Raw genomic sequence first — 27,781 nt, forward strand, 5'->3', positions numbered from 1 at the left:
CACAGTCATGGCAACCATCTTTTGGGATACCGAAGGGGTCTTGCTCATTTACTACTTGCCACGTGGCCAGACTATTACTATTACTGGAGAGTACTACTCCGATCTCCTGGAACGTTTGAGGACTGCTATTCTTGCCAAACGTCGTGGAAAGATCACAAAAAGGTGTGCTGCTCCAACATGATAATGCCAGAGTGAACACCTGTCGACTTGCGGTTGCCGCAGTGAAGCGGAACGGGTTCAAAGTATTGCCTCATCCACCTTACTCAAGAGACCTGGTACCAAACGACTACTTTCTCTTCCCAAACTTGAAGAAAAAACTGCGTGGACGTCATTTCCGGTCCGATGATGAACTCACGACAGCAGTGGAGGGGTGGTTACACGAACAACGCACTCAGCAATATTCCAATTTTACGACGGCGGTCTGTAAATAACTGAGAAGTGAGTCTGGACCAGACAATCCAGTGATTGACATCATGAGCATCGATCTACGCAAATGGGATACGATGACATACCTCAACCAAGTCAGTGAGCCTGTCCACCCGATCCCGTTAGTTGCCTCTTACGACAAGCAAAGTCGCCTTTTACGGCAAGATGGGTTGCTGAAGACCTAGTCTACTGTATTATACTACAGATACATACATACATACATACATACATACATACATACATACATACATACATACATACATACATACATACATACATGACAACGGAGTCATTGTTTTTCAGATACTAGGACTCACGAGCAAATAACGTGGATGGAGCTGGACTCGTCGGGATTGTCATCCTTGTGTTAATATTAGTGGCTCTACTTATAACTGTTTGTTACTGTTACACGGGGATGCTGAAATGTGGCTCATGCAGAAACTGAACACCTTTGGAACCTGCATTTGCTCCAAGATGTACTGCATGGGTCCTATCTTTGTGAACATCAATGGACGTGACTAATTGATTTTGATTTTGTACCGACTTAAGGACCAACTTTCCTGCACCATTCTAGAATCAAGCACGGAGGCAGGCCTCTTTCAAGACAATCAACAGTGACAGTATTATGAATATCCGTAAGTGCACTTACGTCAAAGTTACAGGTTACCGCTGTCACGTCTTTATCCATTGTATTGCCTTTTTGTACGGTAAACCTAAACTTACGATTTTGGATTTACTGCTGCGTTTAATTTTGAAAATCACATCGTTACAATAGAAAGAGGAAGATGGTTAGGCAATGAAATACATGGTATGTCTATTATGTCAATCAAAAACTGTCGTGATTGATGAGACATCTTTCATATTCCTTTTCCTCACCCAAGTGCATGCTAAGATTCAATGTATCAAATATATACACAATGCAGCCCATGCCTTTAAATGAGATGATAATTTTGACAGTTAAAATCTGTATTTATTTTGGAATCATAAATAGTTTATGGACTGTTGACATATTTGTTAACACTGCATTTGGCTGTTACATAATATGTTCAGGGGCCTTCATCTCAGTGTATAAACATTTCTCTATCAGAGAGGTCATGAATTTCAAACGTCATTGTAACCTGACAATGGTAGAGTGGTTTTATCACAAACAAGGGCAAACAGGTTGGGTTAACATCGTAACGGGAAACGAGGGATTGAACTAACCCAAGTGATGACATGGTCAATTGGGAAAACACCTTATAACATGGGCCAGACAGAGCCAGCAGGAGATAATTGCATTGGAATGAATGTTTTTTTTACTTCTAACAATTTCCAGGTTGGTCATGGTATTTGTGTCAGCCTCCGAAGCAAACGTCATTATGTAAAGAACGCGGCCATGACCTTTGTCATGAAACAAACACAGGAACAATCATCGTCATTATGTATTGCAAAGTCGACAATATATTCTGCAACTGGAGCAGCGCTTACAAACAGGCAGACCTCCATTCACACAGATGCACATCATGTCCACGGGAACGTTTGTTGGGCTGCTGGCATTATGTGCTGTTGGTAAGTGTTATCCGTAAACAACTTACATATACTTGCACGGGTGGTGTTATGTTTGTCTCTGGTGCCAGTGCGTTAGTGCGATTCGTCTCTTCAATATGCATGTATTGGGATTTTTTCCCTGCCTTTCACAGGGTAACTTTATTTCTACCCCTGAGTCAATTTTTTGTTTAATTTGCCAGTATTATATATGCATGTCAGATGTAACAACACTTTTGTACTTCATTATACAGTAAATATCATGAATATTTACTTCAACAAATCTATGGGGTGTAAATTAGGAAATCGAAATTATAATTTTCTCTATAATTTCTTTAATTGCACCACAATATTATATATATAGTTTCCACAACTCAGTATATAACATGCATATTACTCTGGACTCTTATCAGTACCTAGCACAATATGTTAAATTCGCCCCGAACTTCCAGATGGAAATTTACATTATTGTATTGATGTGGGAGAAACGGGCTTTGGATAGTGCAAATGTGTTTTCAAAGCGTCAAAGGAAACAAACTATTTTCACTCGACATTGAAGAACATGTTAAGGTTACAGCATTGTCATCGCAGGACAATATGTTACTGAAAACGTCGTTAAACTGTCTGCCATACAGCGCATCCTGTTATACAGTTTGTTCAAAGTAGATACCCTTCATTATTTCAGCTGAGTGTCAGCTATTTGATGCTCTGTACAAATACGTCATCGACAAAGCTGCTGACACCACCATCCCTGTCAGTACATTGGACCAGCCAGTCAATGTATCAATAGGGATGTCGCTTATACAGCTAACATCACTCGTAAGTACCATCGGCCAGCCAGTCAATGTATCCATAGGGATGACGCTTATACAGCTAACATCACTGGTAAGTACCATCGGCCAACCAGTCAATGTATCCATATGGGATGACGCTTATACAGCTAACATCACTGGTAAATACCATCGGCCAGCCAGTCAATGTATCCATAGGGATGTCGCTTATACAGCTAACATCACTGGTAAGTACCATCGGCCAGCCAGTCAATGTATCCATATGGGATGTCTCTTATACATCTAACATCACTGGTAAGAACTATCGGCCAGCAAATCATTGTATCCATAGGGATGTCTCTTATACAGCTAACATCACGGGTAAGTACCATCGGCCAGCCAGTCAATGTATCCATAGGGATGTCGCTTATACAGCTAACATCACTGGTAAGTACCATCAGCCAGCCAGTCAATGTATCCATAGGGATGTCGCTTATACAGCTAACATCACGGGTAAGTACCATCGGCCAGCCAGTCAATGTATCCATAGGTATGTCGCTTATACAGCTGACATCACTGGTAAGTACCATCGGCCAACCAGTCAATGTATCCATAGGGATGTCGCTTTTAGAGCTAACATCACTGGTAAGAACCATCGTCCAGCCAGTCAATGTATCCATAGGGATGTCGCTTATACATCTAACATCACTGGTAAGTACCATCGGCCAGCCAGTCAATGTATCCATAGGGATGACGCTTATACAGCTAACATCACTGGTAAGTACCATCGGCCAACCAGTCAATGTATCCATATGGGATGACGCTTATACAGCTAACATCACTGGTAAATACCATCGGCCAGCCAGTCAATGTATCCATAGGGATGTCGCTTATACAGCTAACATCACTGGTAAGTACCATCGGCCAGCCAGTCAATGTATCCATATGGGATGTCTCTTATACATCTAACATCACTGGTAAGAACTATCGGCCAGCAAGTCATTGTATCCATAGGGATGTCTCTTATACAGCTAACATCACGGGTAAGTACCATCGGCCAGCCAGTCAATGTATCCATAGGGATGTCGCTTATACAGCTAACATCACTGGTAAGTACCATCAGCCAGCCAGTCAATGTATCCATAGGGATGTCGCTTATACAGCTAACATCACGGGTAAGTACCATCGGCCAGCCAGTCAATGTATCCATAGGTATGTCGCTTATACAGCTGACATCACTGGTAAGTACCATCGGCCAACCAGTCAATGTATCCATAGGGATGTCGCTTTTAGAGCTAACATCACTGGTAAGAACCATCGTCCAGCCAGTCAATGTATCCATAGGGATGTCGCTTATACATCTAACATCACTGGTAAGTACCATTGGACCAGCCAGTCAATGTATCCATAGGGATGTCGCTTATACAGCTAACATCACTGGTAAGTACCATCGGCCAGCCAGTCAATGCATCCATAGCGATGTCTCTTATACAGCTAACATCACTGGTAAGTACCATCAGCCAGCCAGTCAATGTATCCATAGGGATGTCGCTTGTACAGCTAACATCACTGGTAAGTACCATCGATGTGCATTACATTGACTGGTACTTAATACCATTGTACCTATAAACTGATTGTTCTCAATATTCTTGAGCCTAAACCTGACTGACTCTCGGTAAACTTGTATCCCAGTACGCCTGCACCTTAAAGTTGATTCTGTATATGGTTTACGAATGTGTCAAGGTTTTGAATGTTTCTGTTATTAATTGGTGGTTTTACTGTAATTAATCACTAATTTCCAACTTCCCTGAACCCTGACTCCCCATGCATATACATTAACACTCATCCAAATACGGGAGTACACAAACAAAGTATCTGGGCTAAGATCCCAACTTCAAGAAATTCAAGGGGTTATATCAGTCTTGCAGTTAATATTTACCTCATTACAAAAAGACAATACCTGAATATCGCAGTGTATTATCTTGCGTTTAACGCCGCTTTTAACAGTATTCCAGTTATATCGCGGCGTGTCAGCTGAAAGTGGGACAGAAGTCTGAAGTGATGAAAACATGAATATCAAAGGCCATAACGGGGTCATCAGTCAAATCAAACTACGATTAAGCAGATGTCGAAACTAGCTTACTTGAACTTTCCGCTGCGAGGAACTAACAACGCCTAATGGGCCAAATTGGCAGTTCCATTGAGGCAATTAGGTATGAAGTTTTTAGAATGAAGTAATGTCAGCAACGTTTGGAGACATCATTTTTTTAATCAACAGCAGCCAGGGCCTTCTACGAGGGCCTCGTATTACTGGAATACTGTTAAAAGCGGCGTTAAACCAAACTCACCCACTCACCATAATGCATTAACGTTCTTATTGATTGCTGTGCAAATATTGCACCTGGGGTCATCAGCGCCGTAAGAGTGCAAATTTGAAGAATGACATGCATATTCTACCACCAGATCCCAAAGAAGGACCATCTATAAACACCCCATACTTGATATAACAAATACAGGTATAGGGTATGGACCATCTCGCTGTATTCAAACGATACCAATTACCTCGAGGCTTTTTTCAGCTTACAAAAAAAGAATAGCTTGACTTAACGGCAGTGTTCCATTTCATCAGATCACTTTCGTCACCACTCCCAACTACGAACAAAAACATTTCATTAAATCCAAAGTAGCTTTGTCCGTTTCGCCTTTAAATTGTCCTATCCTTCTTCATATTTGCCCTAAAATCACATCCCTATTTAACTCGACGTGTCTCCTGGCATGTCCCTCAAAGTCTGACTGGTCGGTCCCCAAGTTTCTCATACTAAAACAGTGACATGCCGTGCGGTCGGTAGATATACTGTAACCACCCTTTTGAAGTACTGATCCTCGCTTTTAAAGACCCCAAAATGGACTTATTTGATGACTTTGTCCTTACAATAAGAAAACATTCAACTTTAGGATAACAACGTTTGTAAAAACAACTGACTTATTGCATTTAGCGACATTTCTATGTCGATTCTTTCACCGCTATCAAGCGGGAGTGACTACTCGTACATGCTGTTTTGTGTTCGTCGCACCCGAACGCTCACTCCCAACACTGCTGCACCTTAACACTGACTCCCAACACTGCTGCACCTTAACACTGACTCCCAACACTGCTGCACCTTAACACTGACTCCCAACACTGCTGCACCTTAACACTGACTCCCAACACTGCCGCACCTTAACACTGACTCCCAACACTGCTGTACCTCAACACTGACTCCCAATACTGCTGTACCTCAACACTGACTCCCAATACTGCTGCGCCTCAACACTGACTCCCAATACTGTTACACCTTAACACTGACTCCCAATACTGCTGTACCTCAACACTGACTCCCAATACTGCTGCGCCTCAACACTGACTCCCAATACTGTTACACCTTAACACTGACTCCCAATACTGCTGCATCTCAACACTGACTCCCAATACTGTTACACCTTAACACTGACTCCCAATACCGCTGCATCTCAACACTGACTCCCAATACTGTTACACCTTAACATTGACTCCCAATACTGCTGCATCTCAACACTGACTCCCAATACAGCTGCACGTCAAAATTGACTCCAAATAATGCTGCACCTCAACACTGACTCCCAGTACTGCTGCACCAGAATACTGACCCCAATACAGTTGCACCAGAATACTGACCCCCAATACCGTTGCACCAGAATCCTGATTCCCAAAACCACTATACCACGTTTACATTAAACACTACACTACTTCGATTTTCAATGTAAATACCACAGTACCTCCACGTTCACTACCAATACCAAAGTACCCCCACGTTCACTACCAATACTACAGTGCCTCCATATTCACTACCAATACTAGAGAACCCCCACGTGCACTACCAAAACTTACAATACCCTCACGTTCACTACAATACTACTTCACCTCCAGGTTCACTTTCAACACTAATGTACCTCCACGTTCACTACGAATACTGCTGTATCCCCACGATCACAATCAATACCACAGTACCTCCACGTTCACTACCAGCACTACGGTACCTCCATGTTCACTTTCAACACTACTGTACCTCCAAGTTCACTACCAACACTACAGTGCATCCATGTTCACTACCAACACTACAGTGCCTCCATGTTCACTACAACACTACAGTGCCTCCATGTTCACTACAACACTACAGTGCCTCCATGTTCACTACCAACACTCCTGTGCCTCCATGTTCACTACCAACACTACAGTGCCTCCATGTTCACTACCAACACTACAGTGCCTCCATGTTCACTACCAACACTACTGTACCTCCACGTTCACTACCAGCACTACGGTACCTCCATGTTCACTGCAACACTACTGTACCCCCAAGTTCACTACCAACACTACAGTGCATCCACGTTCACTACCAACACTACTGTACCTCCAAGTTCACTACCAACACTACAGTGCCTCCATGTTCACTACAACACTACAGTGCCTCCATGTTCACTACAACACTACAGTGCCTCCATGTTCACTACCAACACTACAGTGCCTCCATGTTCACTACAACACTACAGTGCATCCATGTTCAATACCAACACTACAGTGCCTCCATGTTCAATACCAACACTACAGTGCATCCATGTTCAATACCAACACTACAGTGCCTCCATGTTCACTACAACACTACAGTGCCTCCATGTTCACTACAACACTACAGTGCCTCCATGTTCACTACAACACTACAGTGCCTCCATGTTCACTACCAACACTACAGTGCATCCATGTTCACTACCAACACTACAGTGCCTCCATGTTCACTACAACACTACAGTGCATCCATGTTCAATACCAACACTACAGTGCCTCCATGTTCACTACAACACTACAGTGCCTCCATGTTCACTACCAACACTACAGTGCCTCCATGTTCACTACCAACAATACTGTGCCTCCATGTTCAATACTAACACTACAGTGCCTCCATGTTCACTACAACACTACAGTGCATCCATGTTCACTACCAACACTACAGTGCATCCATGTTCACTACAACACTACAGTGCATCCATGTTCACTACCAACACTACAGTGCCTCCATGTTCACTACCAGCACTACAGTGCCTCCATTTTCACTTCAACACTAGTGGACCGCAACGTTCACTAGCCATTCTACTGTACCTCCAAGTTCACTACCAACACTACAGTGCCTCCATGTTCACTACAACACTACAGTGCATCCATGTTCAATACCAACACTACAGTGCCTCCATGTTCACTACAACACTACAGTGCATCCATGTTCAATACCAACACTACAGTGCCTCCATGTTCACTACCAACACTACAGTGCCTCCATGTTCACTACCAACACTACAGTGCCTCCATGTTCACTTCCAACACTACTGTACCTCCATGTTCACTGCCAACACTACAATGCCTCCATTTTCACTACAACACTACTGGACCCGAACGTTCACTACCCATTCTACTGTACCTCCATGTTCACTACCAATACTACTGTGCCTCCATGTTCACTACCAACACTACAGTGCCTCCATGTTCACTTCCAACACTACTGTACCTCCATGTTCACTGCCAACACTACAATGCCTCCATTTTCACTACAACACTACTGGACCCGAACGTTCACTACCCATTCTACTGTACCTCCATGTTCACTACCAGCACTACAGTGCCTCCATTTTCACTTCAACACTAGTGGACCGCAACGTTCACTAGCCATTCTACTGTACCTCCAAGTTCACTACCAATACTACTGTGCCCCCAAGTTCGGTGCCAACACTACAGTGCCTCCATGTTTACTACCAACACTACTGGACCCGAACGTCCACTAGCCATTCTACTGTACCTCCACGTTCACTACCAATACTACTGTACCTCCACGTTCACTACCAATACTACTGTACCTCCATGTTCACTACCAATACTACAGTGCCTCCATGTTCAGTACCAACACTACTGTACCTCCATGTTCACTACAAGCACTACAGTGCCTCCATTTTCACTACAACACTAGTGGACCCGAACGTTCACTACCCATTCTACTGTACCTCCATGTTCACTACCAATACTACTGTTCCCCCAAGTTCAGTACAACACAACAGTACCTCCATGTTCACTACCAACACTACAGTGCCTCCATGTTCACTACAAACAATACTGTGCCTCCATGTTCACTGCAAACACTACAGTACCCCCACGCGCACTACCAATACTACAATACCCTCACGTTCACTACCAATACTACCTCACCTCCAGATTCACTATCAACACTAATTACTCCTGAAGCCGCAATGTGCTAACATTATAGGTGAAGTCAATCTGGTCGCCCGTGCAACACGACCACTAACTGTGTGACATAGTGACATAGCACATAGTGAACTCTATTTTCTTATGTTACAGGACCCCAAGTCCGGTGATACTGAGTTCGAGGTGTGGATGTCCTACGAATGGACAGACCCCAGACTGTCATGGAACAGCACAACTTTAAACGAAACAAGCATGATCCGTATTCCAGCATCCAAGATCTGGAACCCGGATGTAAGGCTATACAACGGGTGAGTATGCTTGCATTTGTTTACATGTTTAAGTGATGACTTTTATATGATTAAGAATTGACCTTCACTTTGTGTGAGTTCATTGGAGTATGACCCTTCATAGAGTGAGGGCCAAACTGTATGAACGTCGGAAGTTACTTCATGTTTACACTGACAGACATACAACAACCAGCTATATCGCGGAGTAAAACAGTTCCTCAATTTAAAAGAGAGGCGACATGAGCGTATGGATGCACAATTTGTTCTTCAGAAATACCTTAGGCAGCACATATGTTCAAATCATATACGCATGAGATGAGAAAGTTATGTAAAGAACTACCCCTCAAGTCAGTCACAATGACAGCGCGTCGTAATACATTTACATCAAGTACAAGACGTCAAAATGGCTGACACGATAAATCTGACGGGAGAGATTTCCGAAGTTGTTAATGAACCTGTGGCGGTTACATGTGTTAGTCATCATTGATCAACTGGCCGATCATTGAAAGGTGAATCAAGATGCGTCAAACAGACACTAAAGTAAATTCATAGATTGCTGGAGACGGTCAGTGTCAGCCTAAACACGGATCGAGTCGATACTACGATAGTTTAGATGTGCATTTCTTCGTTTGTTCATTAGGATGGGCCGTAGCGAGGATATTCGTGAACGATCATGCAGTCACGCTCTCTGACATTTCTCAATGTATACTGAAACGCCGAGACCCAGAATAAAGGTTCAAAATGATCAGAAAGAACGCTTATGTATGTTTTCGTGCTAGGGATTTCGCACGGGTTTCCCCAGGAATGTGGAAGTATTCCGTCGGTGTTTACGTCATTCCCAGAACGCGGTCTCGAGAAAAACGTATGAACGTCAAATTGTGTCGTTCATACACTTATATAACGTAAATTTCGCGGTCATGTGACCGATATCTCGTCCAGTGGAAAAGCCGTATATCGTGTAAACTTCAAATTATCTATTGTAAAAGGACACAGCTGCATGTACACTCTTCAAAAAAAGAAACGCATAGGTGTTTTGAGAATTCCAATTAGATTTTTTTTCTTAGCAAACGTCATAATCCCGTTAATCATGTCATGTTTGTTGTTCATTGCGCGTAAACACATCTCAAAACGTATTTTGTAAACGTTCATCAGCAAAAATGCAAAGGATACACGGAAATGGCTTTCAGAAAAAGTTTTCAGCACAATGCACGTGCAAAATGTTGGAAACAAGAGTAGAGACACTGAGTATAAAAGACCGTACAAAATTCATCAGTTCATTTCGAATTTTCTGACGTGAACGGAGATCGAAAAATGCCAAGATTAACTTTATCTGACCGAAATATCGCCATTGTACGTTTGGAAGCAGGGGAGTCCCAGTTTGCCGTTGCAAAACACTTCAACGTTTACCAAAGCACCATATCTCGACTATAGGATCGATATACCCGCACTAAGTCGACTCAAGGTCATCCCAGAAGTGGAAGACCAAGAGTGACCACCCCTGCTCAGGATCGGTACATCCAGTTGCATCACCTTCGGAATCGATTTGCTACGGCAACGGACACTGCATGACAAGTGCCTGGTATGCGAAGAATTTCCGAACAAACCATCAGAAATCGTCTTAGGGAAGTGGGAATTCGAGCGAGACGACCAAAAGTTGGACCTGTCTTGCGACGTCTTCACCGTCAACGAGTACAGACGTGGAATCTCAGGAACTTGCGACGCGTTTGGTTCAGCGATGAGTCATGTTTTCTTCTTCAACGAAGGGATGGAAGACCAATGTCGACATGAACGTTTTGCGGCGAAATGCGTTCGACAGGTGGACCTAATTGGTGGAGGGAGTGTCATGGTGTGGGGAGCCATATCCTACACGGGTCGATCACAGTTAGTGGTTGTCCTGGGCAGTCTTACAGCAAACCGATACTAGACCAAATTCTGCGTCCTCACCCCCTTCCAACTTTGGACCGCCAGAGGGAGCTGTTCCAACATGACAACGCTCGGCCCCACACAACACGTGCAACAGTTAATTTCCTTGTTAATGAGAACATCAGTGTCCTTCCATGGTCGTCCAAATCGCCTGATCTCAACCCAAATGAACATTTGTGGGACGAACTTGATCGACGCGTCCGTCAACGTCACCAGCGTCCCCACACACTGGCACAACTTGCCAACGCCTTACAGGAAAAATGGCGAAGAATTCCCCACGAAACAATCCGACGACTTGTGCAATATGTGCCAAGGAGGTGTCGAGCAGTGACGGCTGCAAGAGGTGGTGTGACCAGGTACTTACCATGACGCCCCCTTGTGGCTACACATGTGCAATGACTGAACTGAACTAATGCTGACAATGACGACACTGCCTTTGTCGCTCACTGTGTCTAATTTCATTTGATTGTGTTCACGCATATTCTGTGTAGATACTTTTACATCCGCTTAATAAATGTCCTTATTTTTTAACTATGTGTTTCTTTTTTTTGAAGAGTGTATATATCTGATGGAATATTATTTAACTCATTATGTGATACCACTTTGTCACCAGACACACAAGTTCTCGAGAAGTCCTGGCTGTTGTGGAAAGTACCGGAGGGGTCATGCATGTGCCCCCCACCACTCTCAAGACACGTTGTGACGTCAGCAAGTACACTACCGACGGCACCGTCACCTGCAGACTCAAATTTGGATCGTGGACATACAGTGGCTTCCTTCTCAACCCAGTCACTACTTCGTTGAACGATATAGATCTCACCGAGTACAACCCCATTGGGACAGAGTGGGATTTGACCGGGCACAAGGTGGAACGCAATGTAAGGTACTATTCATGTTGCCCGGAGACGTACCCGGACGTCAACTTCTTCATCACCTTCATGAAGAGAGGGAAGAGCTACAGTCGATGGAGCATTTTTGACTAATCTCAAAGTCCAAGTCGTCTGGAAGACTTGAGGGGAGGTCAAATGAGGTTAAAGATTATTGCACTTATGTGTTTTAACGCCGCTTTTAACAGTATTCCAGTCATATCGCGGCTTATGCTGCTTTGAAGAGTCCGGGTTTATGATAGTTATATAGTGGTAGCTCACTGAGATAGCATGCCGCAGTTTAACAGGGTTAAAGGGTTATAACATATTTACAACATATTCTGGTATGACGTGATCTGGGATCGAAACACCGACCTCTCACTCTCCGGGCAGACTTTCTATTCACTAGAACACGCATGCGGTCTTCCGGAAGATGAGCAATATGTTCTTTTACTTTTTATTTCGTTTGTCAGTAGTTTTGGTTTATGACACAACCGTTGCCATGGCAACAGAGGATCTAGTTTTAAACTTGATGTGAACTTGTGACACGCATTTCCTTGCTAGGAGATTGGAAATACCAGCTAAATTTCAATCCTATCTTGTAGTGCATATACATGTATTGATGTTATAAGTAAACATTTACTATCAACATGCTCAGTATCAATCTGTAGTTAAAATATCGAATAAAATATTGATCATATCCACTGTTTTAAATTGTATGTTCTGGCTGGAAGGGTGAGTGAGAGAGTGAGTGAGTGAGTGAGTTAACATGTAAAAATTCATTTGCTTGTATTCCATTCCCAATTGTAATTGCAACTATTATATTATATTTTTGGCATAAAGCTTTTGCACATGGCTTGGCAGATTAAACGTTTAGTGACATGCTTCACCCATTGAACCAAGGTGTTTCAATGACGGAATCTCAATCCACAAGGCCTGGCAGCTTTAGTACGAGTCACATACCCGAGGAACATGGCGCCGTTAGTGGAGCAGAAATGGCGGGCGGCATGACGAAAACTGAGTACATGTTGCCAAAACCCACGTCGCTCGTCGAGGAAAAGGAGTTAGAAGCGTCAGTAAAAGATATCGGGAAAGAATTGAAGTTGTCGAAATTTGAGGGGAAGAAAGAAGAGGTCAGAGAAAAGATAGCAGAGATTGGAGAGGCGTCGATATCGAGTAGAACGAGTAGACCTAGTGAGAGTTGCAGTCGGTCAAGGATCGAAACATTTTATATATATTGAGGAACCCCATGGACATTTTGGGACAAAGGAAAGGTTATTTCATATAGGGAGAGATATAAGGAAGTTACTGAAGAACATTGGACCTGTGCAAGCATGCAAATTATGTTCGAGTATGAGCGAGAGCGTGTTGGATACCCTTCTTCTATCATGAGAGTTAGTGTTAGTCATTTGTGGAATAGCCTGCTTTTGTTTGACAAAAACTACAGGTAAGGCCAAACTAAGGAGGGTTAAGTTATCTTTGGGGTCAACAACATCATGAACTTGGAGAGTTTTATCTGATTCCAAAATTGAACAGTACAACAGGAAACGGCTTTGCGTGAGATGTAGTCCAAGTCTTTTATTCCTAACTGCCGTTTGGGTGGTCCAAGGCACCAAACATATTTCAGAAACTCTCAAGCGCAGTTTGTAAGAGTGAGTGAGTGAGTGAGTGAGGTTTTCCGCCGCTTTTAGCAATATTCCAGCAATATCACGACGGGGAACACCAGAAATGGGCTTAACACATTGTACCCATGTCGGGAATCGAACCCGGGTCTTCGGCGTGACGAGCTAACGCTTTAACCACTAGGCTACTCGACCGCCCGCAGTTTGTAAGATTATGTTCAGGCATTTCAGTAATCAGTTACTTTAATGATGTTCTAGTTATGGATGACACGTTTGCCAAGTGCCAGGATGGTTGAAACTTTTTAAAACGATAAGACAATTTGTGTTTTACCTCACTTTGTAAAAAAAGAGGAAGGACCTTGTCTCGGCATCTTGTTTGTTTTCCTCAGCAAAAGGTGCATAGTTTAGTATCATAGGCAGTTCGGTAGGGTATACAGGTTTTAACAGGGAGTCTATATACGTTATATATATTCCCTCCATTAAGTAAAGTTCTTTTATATCTATTTAGATATTCATAGTGCTGCCAATACAAGTTATAACAGCAGCAGGGGTATTATTACCATGGCCAGCAGCACATGTCAGCGGCTTGTAATTAAAGCTTGAGAAAGGCCTGTTGGCCACTGAAGCTTACCATTGTGGATGAGGTGCGGGATACTGCAGGCTGAACATAATATAACGTAACACGATACATGACAGTGAGGGTTAAAGATAGTACGCTGTCTGTGAGTCGAGACTAGACCCTCGGACAGCGGCTAGGCAAGATGGCCCTCTTACGACTCCGAGATGCTGCCTGGCCATTGCTGTAATGCTATGTAGTCATATCAAGATCACGAATAAAGTTGTGGACCCACAGACGGACTTGTCAAACGTCTTGAGTCCTCCCATAGTATACCAGTCCTCACAGTCTCCTAATGGCCAGGGGCTCAGTACATCCGGGACGTTGTGGGGCCAGATGTCGTTTCTCATTGTGACAACCACCCTCTTGCCTCAGTACCTAGACGACAATGCCAGGCCTCATCGTTCGCATGCAACCTTTATAACAAGATGCGCTGCATGGCAGACAATTAAACGACGTTGTTAGTAAGATGTTGTCCTGCTATGGCTATGCTGTAACCTTAACATGTACTTCAATGAAGTTTTCTGAGAAAGTTTTTTCTGAAAAATATAATCGAGTGAAAATAGTTTGTTAAATATTTAGCATAGATGAAGTTATTACAGTAAATCCTGTGATTGCCTGACTTCCCTTGACGCATTTTAACACGTTTGCCATATCCAAAACCCGTTTCTCTCATATCAATACGATAATCTTAATTCGTCAAATCAGAATTTATTATATAGTGTTGGACCCAGATTTAAGCCCAGAGTAAGTGAATGGAGGTCTGCCTGTCTGTAAACGCTGCTCCAGTTGCGGAATATATTGTCGAGTTACAATACATAATGACGATGATTGTTTCCTGTATATTAGCACAAAGGTCATGGTCACGTACTTTACAAAATGACGTTTGCTTTGGAGGCTGACAACCTGTTAGCCCTTATTTGTGATTAAGCCACTTTACCATGGTCAGGTTACAAAGACGTTTGACTTTCATGATCTCACTGAACGAGACATGTTTATACACTGAGATGAAGGCATCTGAACATATCATATAACAGCCATACGCAGTGTAAACAAATTTGTAAACAGTCCATAAACTATGATTAAGAAATAAATAAAGACTTTGACTGTTTCTGTCTCGTTTTAAGGCATGGGCTGGATGATGTAAATATTTGATACATTCATTCTTAGCATGCCCTTGGATTAGGAAAATGAATATCAAAGATGCCTCATCAATAACGACAATTTTTGACTGACATAATAGACATACCATGTCTCTCATTGCCTAAACATCGTCCTCTTTCTATTGCTACCATATGATTTTCAAATTGAAACGTAACCTGAACCCAGAAATCGTTACATTCAGAATTAAATTGTGAAAATCAGTCAATGACCACACAATATCAATATGTCATTTTAGGTTTATTATTCAAAAAGGCAATACAATGGATAAAGACATGGCAGCAGTTATAGGTAGCAGGCCCTAACATTGACGTAAGTGCACTCCCGAATATTCAGAATACTGTCATTGTTGATCGTCTTGACAGAGGGCTGCCTCCGTGCCTGAATCCAGAACAGTGCTGGAAACTGGCAGTAAGTCGGTGTCCAATCCACTTGGTAAGAAGATGAGCAACAAGTTCTCGATCATTATGGTGCAGAAAGTATGACTTCAAGAAACTCAAAACATTACGAACGACCAAGCCCGCCCAATGGATATGTACAACAAGGACCAGATATTTCTAATGCTAATGACAAAACTATTCTGGACAGCCTCGTTCGGATAAGTCGGGTTAAAAAACCGCTTTGAACAGATTTTCAGTTATATCTTAGTGAGTCAGAAGGATGTGGGAGGAAGCCCAAATTGATGCAGGCCTCACCACTTCAGTGTAACCCTCGGGCACGGGTATATGCTGACAAATCTAGGATAGTTAGGTCGGATATCAAATTCGAACTCACATTGACCAAACTGTTGCACTTAGGAGACGCATCTGTGCATTTTGAATGGCGGTGCTTTAGACGAATTGATCACCATTGCTCCTTTAAGCATTTCGGAAAGAAAATACAACATGAGTACATAGATTATTTATCTTATAAATTTTATTTTTTTATCTTAAATACTCTTATAATTGTTAAAATGGCATCTAAAGCATAATCAAACGTATAGACGTCGCCGAAGAATAGATATAGCACTAAATCTCCTTTTGTCATCTGATCCATAAACTTCACCACAAACATAAAGTGCAAATACTCAAAGAAAATGTTCACAAATGAACAAAAAATCACTTTGCTATTTTATTAGCTACATCTGAATATGTTAAAGTCTGTTTTTCTTTCCCTTACAACTCTGTGAAGTAGCATTGTCATGTTTTGAGTAGATGACAGATTTACTTTTATCGATAATCACCTTTACAAAAGTATGTGGCCATTTATATTTAAACGTAATTTTAACCAAGACACTTTACTCAAATGTATAAAAACATTAAGAGTATATAGCACGATAATTAATAGGCACAGATAATTAAATGGAACTGTCACTGTATGGAACTTTCCTGTGGCTGGGTAGGTTGTGCATAAGGGGACAACAGCGTGTTTACGTATCTCTCACGCATTTTCATCACATCGGAACCAGCTTTCATGTGAGGATCGCTCCTCATCCCTGATTCCCTGTCTAGCCCAGGGGTGGGGATGGGGGTTTGGTACGGTATAGGTATATGGTATATCATAAGTCATTCTGGTCGGATATTTATTATAGTATATTTATATGATATACCATAGGTCATTCTGATCTGGTATTTATTACAGTTGTACCTTTTCAAGACCTGAATTCTGCATGAACTAAATGTGTGACACATTAATATATTTGTTTTCTCCCTCTAGCCATGGCAAAATGACCTGGCAAGCTGAGGATTTATGGAATTAAGAATTATGTACCACTGATTACTGGTCAGCAGCGAACAAGGGTTCACTAGTTTAACTCATAAGCTGAGTCACGAAATATGATCACTGTTCACACGGCCACTTATTTGGTTCAGTTTTCAAGTGTAGGTGAACACACTGTCAAAAGTTATGAAACAGAGTACATATTTTATTTTACATAGCAATATGGCAAATGCATAAGTCAACATTCGTTTCTTCCTCAACAGCATTCTTGAATATATTTTTAAATACTGTTATCAAAACAACATTTTAACTCCTGGGTTCTTTGAATGAATGTTAACCATGGTTTAAATAGCTTGGACCTTTCGGAACTCCGAGCCTAGGGATTAAACTGACCATTTCATCTATTTAACATAGGACCCGAGCGGTCTGAGCCCTAAATGCCGCTGCAAATTATGTTTTCTGTCACCTGTATTGTTCAAGCTATTTACTTGCTTTTCCAAAATGTATTCAGGAGCTGTAATCGGGGAGCACAGAACGGCCGAGAAGCGAACATTTATGAAAGCTATGTTAATATACTATTGTAGTCAGTAAATTTGGAGAAGAAGATTCTGTGAAAGATGAATAGTAATCTCTACTAATTGCTAGGTAAATTTTACTAATCTACGATAGGCCACCTAAACTACCCAGATAACACAACTTCGTCGGTCCGTTGGTGGCTAAAATCGAAACATAGCCAGTGCAGGTGTGAGTGCGTGCGTGCGCGTGTTTGTGTTAATATATATTTTCCCTCCATACGCTAGTTTAGCAAGGCCAAAATATAAATTAAAAGTTAAAAAAATAAACATAAACAAAATACAGTATATACTGAAAACCACTAACGATATTTTCTATATGTTTTCTTCGTGATTCAATAAAAAAAATATATTATAGCATTCTAATTTTCCTTTTATGACAAATAATTCCATGTATCTTTTTAAAGCATATGGTGCTATTTACAGTATGGGGACATTTACTTGAAATAATTAAACTATCGCGTTTGTCTTTACAATTATATGTATGTAGATCTACCAATTAAGGTAAGACATTTATACAGTATACAGTTTTAAGTCGCTTTGATCTGGAGGACAAATACTGAAGAAAAAGTGTTATTTCATGGAAGTTTTCATATTTCAAATTCAACAAAACTCTATTTTCGATCACTCTATCGTCTTGATACAATAAACGTTTTCACTTGGGTTTGAATTGTTGTGGCGGGGAGAGATTCCGAGGATTGTTTAATAGGGGAAGCATAGTTATTATTTGTTTGTAAACAAATTAAAAGTTCCTTGCGGTCAAACTATAGTAATGAGTGATGAATGTTACGTCATGAATGGGCTCGAGCGTTGCGGCTCCGGGTCATGGTTGCGAGATAAACTGGGGCTGGGATAGACTGGTACCCGTCCCCCGTTCAACTGCAACTTGTAGTGCGGAGTTGAGCGCAAAGACTCTAGGGCAGGCAAACCAGTCTAATGACCGCATGCGCTTCGCGGAAGGGCCACCGCTGTGGGGAGCTTGTGATACCTGTGATGTTGCGAACACTCGCAAACTGTGGTCACATTATCAGCAAGCGGGCCAAGCCTGCCAAGACTTATAAAGTGCTTGCGATTCTATTGAGGGTTAATTATGATGATCTATAACCATATCATGTCCAGTAGAGTACACATGTTCCTAAACACGTAAATAGTTTTATTCTAATCGTAAACAGTGCTTCGAGGAGTGGGACTCGCTTTTCAGTCTCATTACTTATCCATTCAGGTATTATAACAAATTCATATTTCTACTTAATACATTATTATACTAAATAGCAAATAAATACTCTTCCCAAAGCTATGTAGCGTTGAGCAGTGTGTCCATCGACTGTTATAACGGGGTTTATTGTGCAATGTATAATAACCCACATAAATTGTACCTCAGCTCTCAGTGGTCCATTGTGGTCTAGTGGTTAGGATTCCTGGCTTTCACCCAGGCGGCCCGGGTTCGATTCCCGGCAATGGAACAAATTTTTTGTTTAATATTAATTTGAAATATATGTGTAGGATATCCTGAAATATTGTATGTGTTGATATATTCACAATTACCATAACATTTCGTAATTTATGTCATTGAATTCCGAATACGGGTATATTAGACTTACACTGTCCTAATTATACACTTGAATGAAGCACAAAATTCCGTTAACTTTCATTATGACTAGCATGTAAAAGAAGCCATAAAAATAGACACATACAACATTTAAACACAATATGTAATATTCAACATTAATTTGTCTTTAGTTTACAATCAATTACAACAAAAACATTGATGTCTATTCATGTGCAGTACAGAATCAGAAAATGCCTTTACACTGCACGTGTATATGTGACAGGACTATCAACATCAACGTTACACATCACACATAATTAAAGAAATAGTAAAAAAAAACAAAAAAAAAACATGATCGTCGGGATCATGTTGCATTCCATATCATACATTAACAATACACGCATATATGCATATCATGGAATATGAAAATAAAACACAGAAACAAAATCCCGAAATAATGAGGTAAAAATCATCCGTATCGTACGTTAAAGAGGAAAAAAGTCTGCTTTGAAACAAGCACCGACAAAAATATCTTTTTTTGTTTTGTTTTTCTACAAAGAAGAATTAATCAACCTACGTAATGGATCTATAGTTGAATTATTTCAGCTAATTATAACGGCTATATGGTGGTTTGCAACGTGTTTATGAAGTTCTATTTAAAATAATACAATAAAATATGATTTGTTACTATCAAACAAGAAACTTTCTCTATAATATGTGGCCTTTCATATCAGTTTCACCTTGTATTTGAGGGTTCGAAACCCGCTGACGCTTAATTAATTTTTTTTCATTTCAATAAATGAAGGACCTCAAATAGCCCTTTCACCCTGAACCCTGAAATTGTGAGATAAAGATATTAATATATTTCTATTGCCCCTATAGTTCATGTGTATTATTGGTTGTCGTTTCCCCGATGTCACTTCGTCACTTTCCCGTTACCATGGACACAAAGGCGTGGGAAGCATAACTATTTGAAGCGCACATAAAATATGTAACTAACTTGCCATTTCGTATATATTACGTTCTTCAGCGAACCAAACAGACTGGTGTATGAGATACACTTAGAGACTATGTTCACGCATTTTAATTATGTAGGTTTAATAACCTAAAATCGTAAAGCCTAATCAATTATAAAAATTATAAAACTGTTGTAAAATCTCATCTTACCATCAGGTTGTGAGATACCATCCGTCCACCTCCCACCTTACCGAAGCAAGGTAGTTAACTGACTGTAAGTCCAGTTTACAAAATCTTCCCGAGGCCTTGGGAGTTAGCTGACTGTAAAAGTCCAGTTGCTACCTGCGCCAAACTGGGCTGGAATTCCTGAGCTGGATCGTAGCGCCATCATTGGCTATTACGAGTTATGTCCCTTCTTTGGCCCCTTTGACCAATCAGATTCCACTTCTCATATCACTTTAATGTGCTTCGAACAAACTGGCGGCGCCTAGTCAAGACGATCTGATCGATCATTACATCTGTACTGTAATAAAACGGGTCTGACTTCGCGAAGTGCATCAAATCACGTGAGCACATTGATTAAAAACAAGAAAAGATTTTGAATACATATGTTGACGCTAAATTGACGGTACAAATGCTTCGCGAATCCTGCAATCGACCGAATTCTGCACGGCAGTATAAGAAACGGATTTTAACTTCGTTTCGCGATTTTGATTGGACTATACATATACTCGTTAGTCCAGCCAAAATATAATTCCATAGGCATTCTAGCATAGTTCGGCAAGGGAGGAAACTGGATTTTTATAGTCAGTTATCTCCATTGCTTCAGGAAGATGAGTTTCCTAGGGAAACTGGACTTTTATAGTCAGTTATCTCCATTACCTCCGGAAGATTTCCACCTCCTTGAATATGAATTAATAACCTGTCGTTTTGACAATTTCAATAACACGATGTGAGCTGAACTCATTGTCAACAGAGCTATAACGTTCATGTCCAAGTTCATTGAACGTCTTGTGGATACGTAAGGCCCAGATCCTTTTACTATTGGTTATCTAGTGCTCCAGTTAAAAACCCGGTACGTTAACGCATCTTGTCTAAAACATGATAAACGTTTATAAATTCAGGCAATACTACCCATTTGTCTGACAGAAGAAGCTGACACTCCATATCACCACTCATAGAATTTGTAGGAGAATACTTGCGTAAACCTAAGAAATACCTCATGGTACGGTTTGAAACAGCGTTAACACTCGATGTATCATACGTACCCCAAATGCCTAAGAAATACCTCATGGTACGGTTTGAAACAGCGTTAACACTCGATGTATCATACGTACCCCAAATGCCTAAGAAATACCTCATGGTACGGTTTGAAATAGCGTTAACACTCGATGTAACATACGTACCCCAAATGCCTAAGAAATACCTCATGGTACGGTTTGAAACAGCGTTAACACTCGATGTATCAAACGTACCCCAAATGCCTAAGAAATACCTCATGGTACGGTTTGAAACAGCGTTAACACTCGATGTAACATACGTACCCCAAATGCCTAAGAAATACCTCATGGTACGGTTTGAAACAGCGTTAACACTCGATGTAACATACGTACCCCAAATGCCTAAGAAATACCTCATGGTACGGTTTGAAACAGCGTTAACACTCGATGTATCAAACGTACCCCAAATGCTTGAGTCGTCATCTAACACTGACCAGACCATAGAATCACACAGCCTTGTTAACGTTTGATACGTCGTGTACCCTAAAAGTTTCGACTTTGCGATAAGTAATCACAAAGCTCTGCTTGCCGAAATAGCAGCAGCTTTTGCCATGCGTGAATGGTCTAGGTGTTGCAATTGTCTACCAGTTCAACGAAATTTATACCAGATTTAAAAGCTTCAGTTGTTCATGTAACAGTTGGTCCTCTAAAATCGATAATGTTGGATTCAGCTGCATTTACAGTCATTGGCAACAGGGGGCACGGGTGGCCCAGTCGTCTAAGGCGCCGCGATTCGCTGTGCAGAATTGCGTCCCTTGGACACGCCAGAAACCTATGATTGTGGGTTCGAATCCCGGTTAGCCCCGATTATGTTTCTAGGTTTGTCAGCACTATACCCGTGCTCGTGGGTTTCACCAAAGTGGTAAACGTCTGAGACCTGCATCACTTCGGGCTTTCCTCCCACATTAAGCTGACACGCCGCGATATAACTGGAATATTGTTAAAAGCGGCGTTAAACCCAATTCACTCACTCACTCATTGGCAACACACCAACTTGTCAGACAGCCTAACATAAATTAAGGTCATTTTCAGATTCAGAAGAAGATCATCTGCATTGGTAAGAATGGGAACCTTGTAATCATCACTTGGTACAAAAAGTTACATTATATCAATAGCTTAAAGAAGGTCATTGATATGAATATTAAACATAAGAGGCGATAGCTCGATTATTTACAGACCGCTGTCATATAGCTGGAAAAGTGCTGAGTGTGGTGTTTAACAACAAACAAACAAATAATACAATACCTACTTGAAACCCAAACCAAAGACGAATGGTACACCATAGACCACAACATTCACCATTCATATCTTGCTGTATTTCATGGTTATGTAAAGAACTCTAGGGGACCTCGTTTAGCTATTTCAAAGCATTCTCTGGGCCATTTGCCGATATGTCGGCAGCCATATTTGAGGTTTAGGGGGGGCGGTCGGGTAGCCTTGTGGTTAAAGCATTCGCTCGTCAACCCGAAGACCCAGATTCGATTCCCGACATGGATACAATATGTGAAGGCAATTTCTGGTGTCCACCGCCGTGTTATTCTCTGGCCTGGCTTGGTGGCTATATTGCAAGTTACCTCCCTTTGTTGGCAAAATTCGCTGATCATGTTTTCATTTCCCATCATTGTACGTTAATCAACTCAGAGATGCAACTCTTAACTGCGAAATGCTGGCCTATCGTCTCCCTCAAGGTATTAAATACTACTATTTCATAGAAAGAGATGATAAAGTTTGACGAAACTTTACAGAATAGCCACATTATGGTCCATAATATTGTTTATTTCACACTGTATATACATATATAAATGGGAGATCAATACAAACAAAGACAGGGAAACAAACATTAGTTTTTAAGACAGGAAGGTAAACATGTAGCATTGTAATGAGAAAAAAACATCATTCTGATTTCATAGATGCATTGGGAGATATTCGCTCACTTTCGGTCAGTTCCGTTGACACGAGTGACTCGTGCAAACTGAGCAGTCAATATCTTTTCAGCATTGTCACCCACGTGCACCAGGCATGCATGTTAATAGACATATAACTTGTACAAATCTGTAATTGACTATCAGTGGTAATGTTACTCACTTTTTTCAAATTAAAGAAATGTAATAATATTTTGCGACTTCTGGTAAAAACGTAAAACGTCTCCCTTTGAACAAACTAGAAACAAGTGGGAAGTATAGGCATTGAGACATGTGTATTTCAACCTGTATAACACATGTACTAATATTCATTAGCTAGGCATAGCATAGCAGTATAAATATAGAAACGGATTAATAAAATACATACTATATTAATCTACTATTGTAAAGAAACAACACATGTGTGCCAGGTTCATCTGATGGACAATATGAAAGTATGAAAGAAGACGTGGTTTCTACCCTGCTAAATATTGAAATTGATCTGAATGTTACCGAACAGAAGATAATCTATATGATATGTTATAAAACCACAATTTAGCCCCTGGATATCATGCAAACTAAACTGCCGGAAAAAGAAAAGCATATATTTTAAATTTGGTTTGACAAAAACAAAAACATATACAAACGATACCAAAACGTTACTAGGCTGAAAACAGTCGCCGAAAAACTGCAAATGATACCCGTGTCAAATGCATCACCATAGGAACCATTTCTTGTTTGTTTCATTTTGGCCACCATTAAACATGGGTGTAACTTTCTTTTGTCCGTCAGTTTAGTAAAACAGACACATCCCCTCTGATTAAAAACGTACTGTTAAAGCATATTTGCATCTATTACACGAGGCGTTTCACAGACATTAATCAAATACATGGTCGAACCCTATTGTCTTGAACACAGATGTATCGAACTTCCTGTTGCGTCGAACTCAAAGTCCATTCAAGACAAATACATTCCAATAGAAACTTATACTCCTAAGATTGTAATAAGCTCCAGTCGAATGTGTCGAACCACGGATGTGTCGAGCTATTTCTCTGGTCAAAGCATTCCAGACAAAGGTGTTCGACTTTATGACGTCAGTTTTGGTTAAATCCTTCAAAGTCAAGTCAAAATTAATTTAGTCCAAGAATCGTCATGAGCATACACGCAATACTATATTTTTAGAACGTACATGTGGTTATGAAGAATATTAATAAATGGTTTTGATAAATACACTTTTGAGTACGAATATTTTGTTGAATATGACGGGTTTCGTGAGATGTCTGTTACATTGGGTATATCCTTGTCAGGCAAAGGCATAGCAGTTTGAGACACTTTTTTATTGAGCAAAAGTAAGTTTTATAGCATCTATAATGCATTACAACCTGATACGTACATATATATGCATTAATTGGTAACAAAAATAATTTTGTGGTAATCTTATATACATATATATTTGACAATAATAATAGGATTATCACAAAACATGACTGTACATTCAACTTTATACAATATAGGATAAAGAAGGGAAACAGACAACAGGTAACTGCAAATCTTCTATCACAATAAATGCCAACGAAACAATAGTCTAACAAGGGAACAAAGCCAAGTGGTTTGTTTCCATATAAAATCTCAAACGTTTAAACAATAAAAGCGTATGTGCTTCAAATACAATACAATGTAAATATTGATGATAATGAAGGACTTCAATGCAGAATAACTTCAAGGGTATGACGGCAGAGTGGTAACCTCCCTTTGACAGTGGTTCAATATGACGTAATCTTGAACATTGGGCAATGCAACGGTGAACAGATGTCTATATCAGCACCATACAGATTGTGTGTATTACTAAAGATGAAATATGACTGAAATTGATTTTTACTGATAGTTAATTAACAAACCATTGGAGTATGTGTGTTATTGTTTATTGTTCACACCTAATCCCATGATGGGCGTACCAAACAAACCCACAATAACTTATTTTTGTATTTGTTTGTATTTTGTTTACTGACGCAATATTTCCGTTATTAGATGGTGACTTTTGACAAAACAAAATATAACACCAGACACCATTCCTTCTTTTCATAAAATATACTGCCGGCCAAAGAAAGTATACTCTTTACCCAAAACTTACAAACATTATCAAAACGTTACTAGCCTTGAAGCAATTGCAGAATGAACCACCATGATACCCGTAATAAAGTATTAAATACATCACCATCGAGTAACCATTTCGACCATTTTAAGCCACCATTAACTCAGATGTATATTTTCGTTTGCCCGGAACTTTATATTTATTGAAAAAATGAATGCAATTAATTCAGTATCAGCAAAAACTGTGTAGAATAAAAAGCATAAACCATTAAATTTTTCAAACAAATACGTCATCATTCAGTCATGAAAATCTGGTGTTATTTGAGTTAGGTTTTCATGAAATATTGCTGTTATTATCATCACGCGATTTTATAGCAGTAGTGTTATGTATATCCTTTTAGTATCATTTGTAAACACTACTTCTGCTAAGTTTTCTGTAATACGTGGTATTATTGTAATTCAGATTGAATATTAATACACATCTGTGTCAGCAACAATTGTCATCAATATCAACCACCTTTGGAATATCATCGGTTTGAACACATTCTAAGATTGACAAACAGGAGAGCGAAACGATGACTATTCCAGCTAACTGTTCTTTCCAGATAATTGATACTACCTGATTACATTTTAACATCTAGATTTGTTATTGAAAAATGCTCAATTAAATTGTGTTAAAGTGATGCTTGGCACTGTCACATGGTTTTATTTGTAACTTGTGGAATAAGCAAAATTAATGAAGTAGCCATAAGCAAACTGAACTATTTTTGATTATCACTTGATGGTCATTATTTCTTTGCAAATCCTACTTTGCCAACTCGTTATGCTGGGAAACTTTCAACACACAAAAAACTAAATGCCGGAATTCACCATTACGCCCCCCCTTCCTCCCCTTTCAACAAAACCCAGACAATCAATAGAAATATCACTGTTGTATGATCTATTTTGATTTCACGTCTCCAACTTTTATATTTTTAGAAGTATGTTTCCCTTGCAATATCAATACCTTACGGCTTTGACTTAGAAATGTAAACAGTCATATCTTGACCAATGTATAATGAAGTACATTGACAGTCAAACGACATCTGTTTCTCCGCACCTTATGTCACGACAATCGTCTCAGTGTCCCTTTGGACCATCTTGTGCAATGCTTTTCTCCCCTCTGTGGGCCTGTCCTCCACCTGATGCCATTTGCCAAACCACTGTTCATTCTTTAGTCCTCTTCAGCTATCCATTCATATTTGATCATCCAGTGAGTAAATGTCACGAGATTTTATTTCCTTAGATAGTGCCACATGGCCACAGGTTTTCGTAGTGATGTCATCATTTGATTCCAGTGGGATAATTCCGTTCCTGAAGTGTTTGCTCCCACGATCACGTGGCCTAATGATGGCGTTCGATTGTCGGGGAGAAACTCGGCAACTGTTATTCGGAGCTGGACAGTCTGGAAGCAAACAAGCTTTACATTACATGTGCGTGCCATGTTAAACAACTATTTTCACATCTATCGAGTGAGAGAATTAGCTACATCTAAAAGACCATCATACGTATACGACTCTTGCTCAAACGTTGCTTTGTCAAGGTTACGACTTTCAAGGCCTTGGTAAAGCTTTCGAAACGTAAATGGGCGGTCGGGTAGCCTAGTGGTTAAAGCGTTCGCCCGTCACGCCGAAGACCCGGGTTCGATTCCCGACATGGGTACAATGTGTGAAGCCCATTTCTGGTGTCCCCCGCCGTGATATTGCTGGAATACTGCTAAAAGCTGCGTAAAACCATACTCACTCACTCGAAACGTAAAATTGGTAGACATGGAGACATTTCCAAGTTAGACGCTTCAACAATGATGTCCGATGCAAGTCCCTAATTTAACATTACCATATTTTTTTTATGTTTCTTTACTTGCCTTTGCATGTGTTTGTTGGGCTGACACCGGTGGGACATGATACGTTCACCTTTTCGCGAACACCTAGTTTACATCAGTTACATAACAACGTGTCACCTTGATGCGCGAGGTAAGATTTGTTTGTGTGTTCTTTAACGAAGCACTCAGCAACATTCCAGCCACATGACGGCGGTTTGTAAATCATCGAGGCTGGACCAGACAATCCAATGAGTTACATCGAAACAAATAAATTGTCGAAGACAATACTTGAAAACAATACTTATGCTTCAGAGTGTTGACAAGACACAAATTGTCTGCTACAGAAAAATACATTGCTGCAAGGTGATTCTTTTTTTTGAAAAAAAGTTATTTTGGCCCCCACCACCATCGC

The 27,781-nt window shown here is 40.6% G+C and overlaps 1 protein-coding gene, 1 non-coding gene and 1 pseudogene across 2 annotated transcripts in view; 2 read left to right on the top strand and 1 right to left on the bottom strand.

Moving 5' to 3' along the window:
- The first annotated feature begins 1,845 nt into the window (after window positions 1-1,845).
- LOC139474896 (acetylcholine-binding protein-like) lies at window positions 1,846-12,744 on the top strand (annotated as a pseudogene).
- A 6,377-nt stretch (window positions 12,745-19,121) lies between these two features.
- On the top strand, window positions 19,122-19,193 carry Trnae-uuc (transfer RNA glutamic acid (anticodon UUC)). Its single transcript has one exon. It is a non-coding gene; the product is annotated as a tRNA-Glu (tRNA).
- A 7,225-nt stretch (window positions 19,194-26,418) lies between these two features.
- Window positions 26,419-27,781, bottom strand: part of LOC139474505 (synaptotagmin-12-like) — a 43,708-nt gene continuing 42,345 nt past the window's right edge. Inside the window, exon 9 of the mRNA XM_071257553.1 lies at window positions 26,419-26,952. Coding sequence (XP_071113654.1) covers window positions 26,782-26,952 — 171 coding nt within the window. The 3' untranslated portion in view covers window positions 26,419-26,781. The remainder of the gene's footprint in view (window positions 26,953-27,781) is intronic.

This window comes from Haliotis cracherodii, unplaced genomic scaffold, assembly GCF_022045235.1.
Source record: "Haliotis cracherodii isolate W230 unplaced genomic scaffold, xgHalCrac1.p SCAF_3, whole genome shotgun sequence".
In the NCBI taxonomy this organism is placed as follows: Eukaryota; Metazoa; Mollusca; class Gastropoda; order Lepetellida; family Haliotidae; genus Haliotis; species Haliotis cracherodii.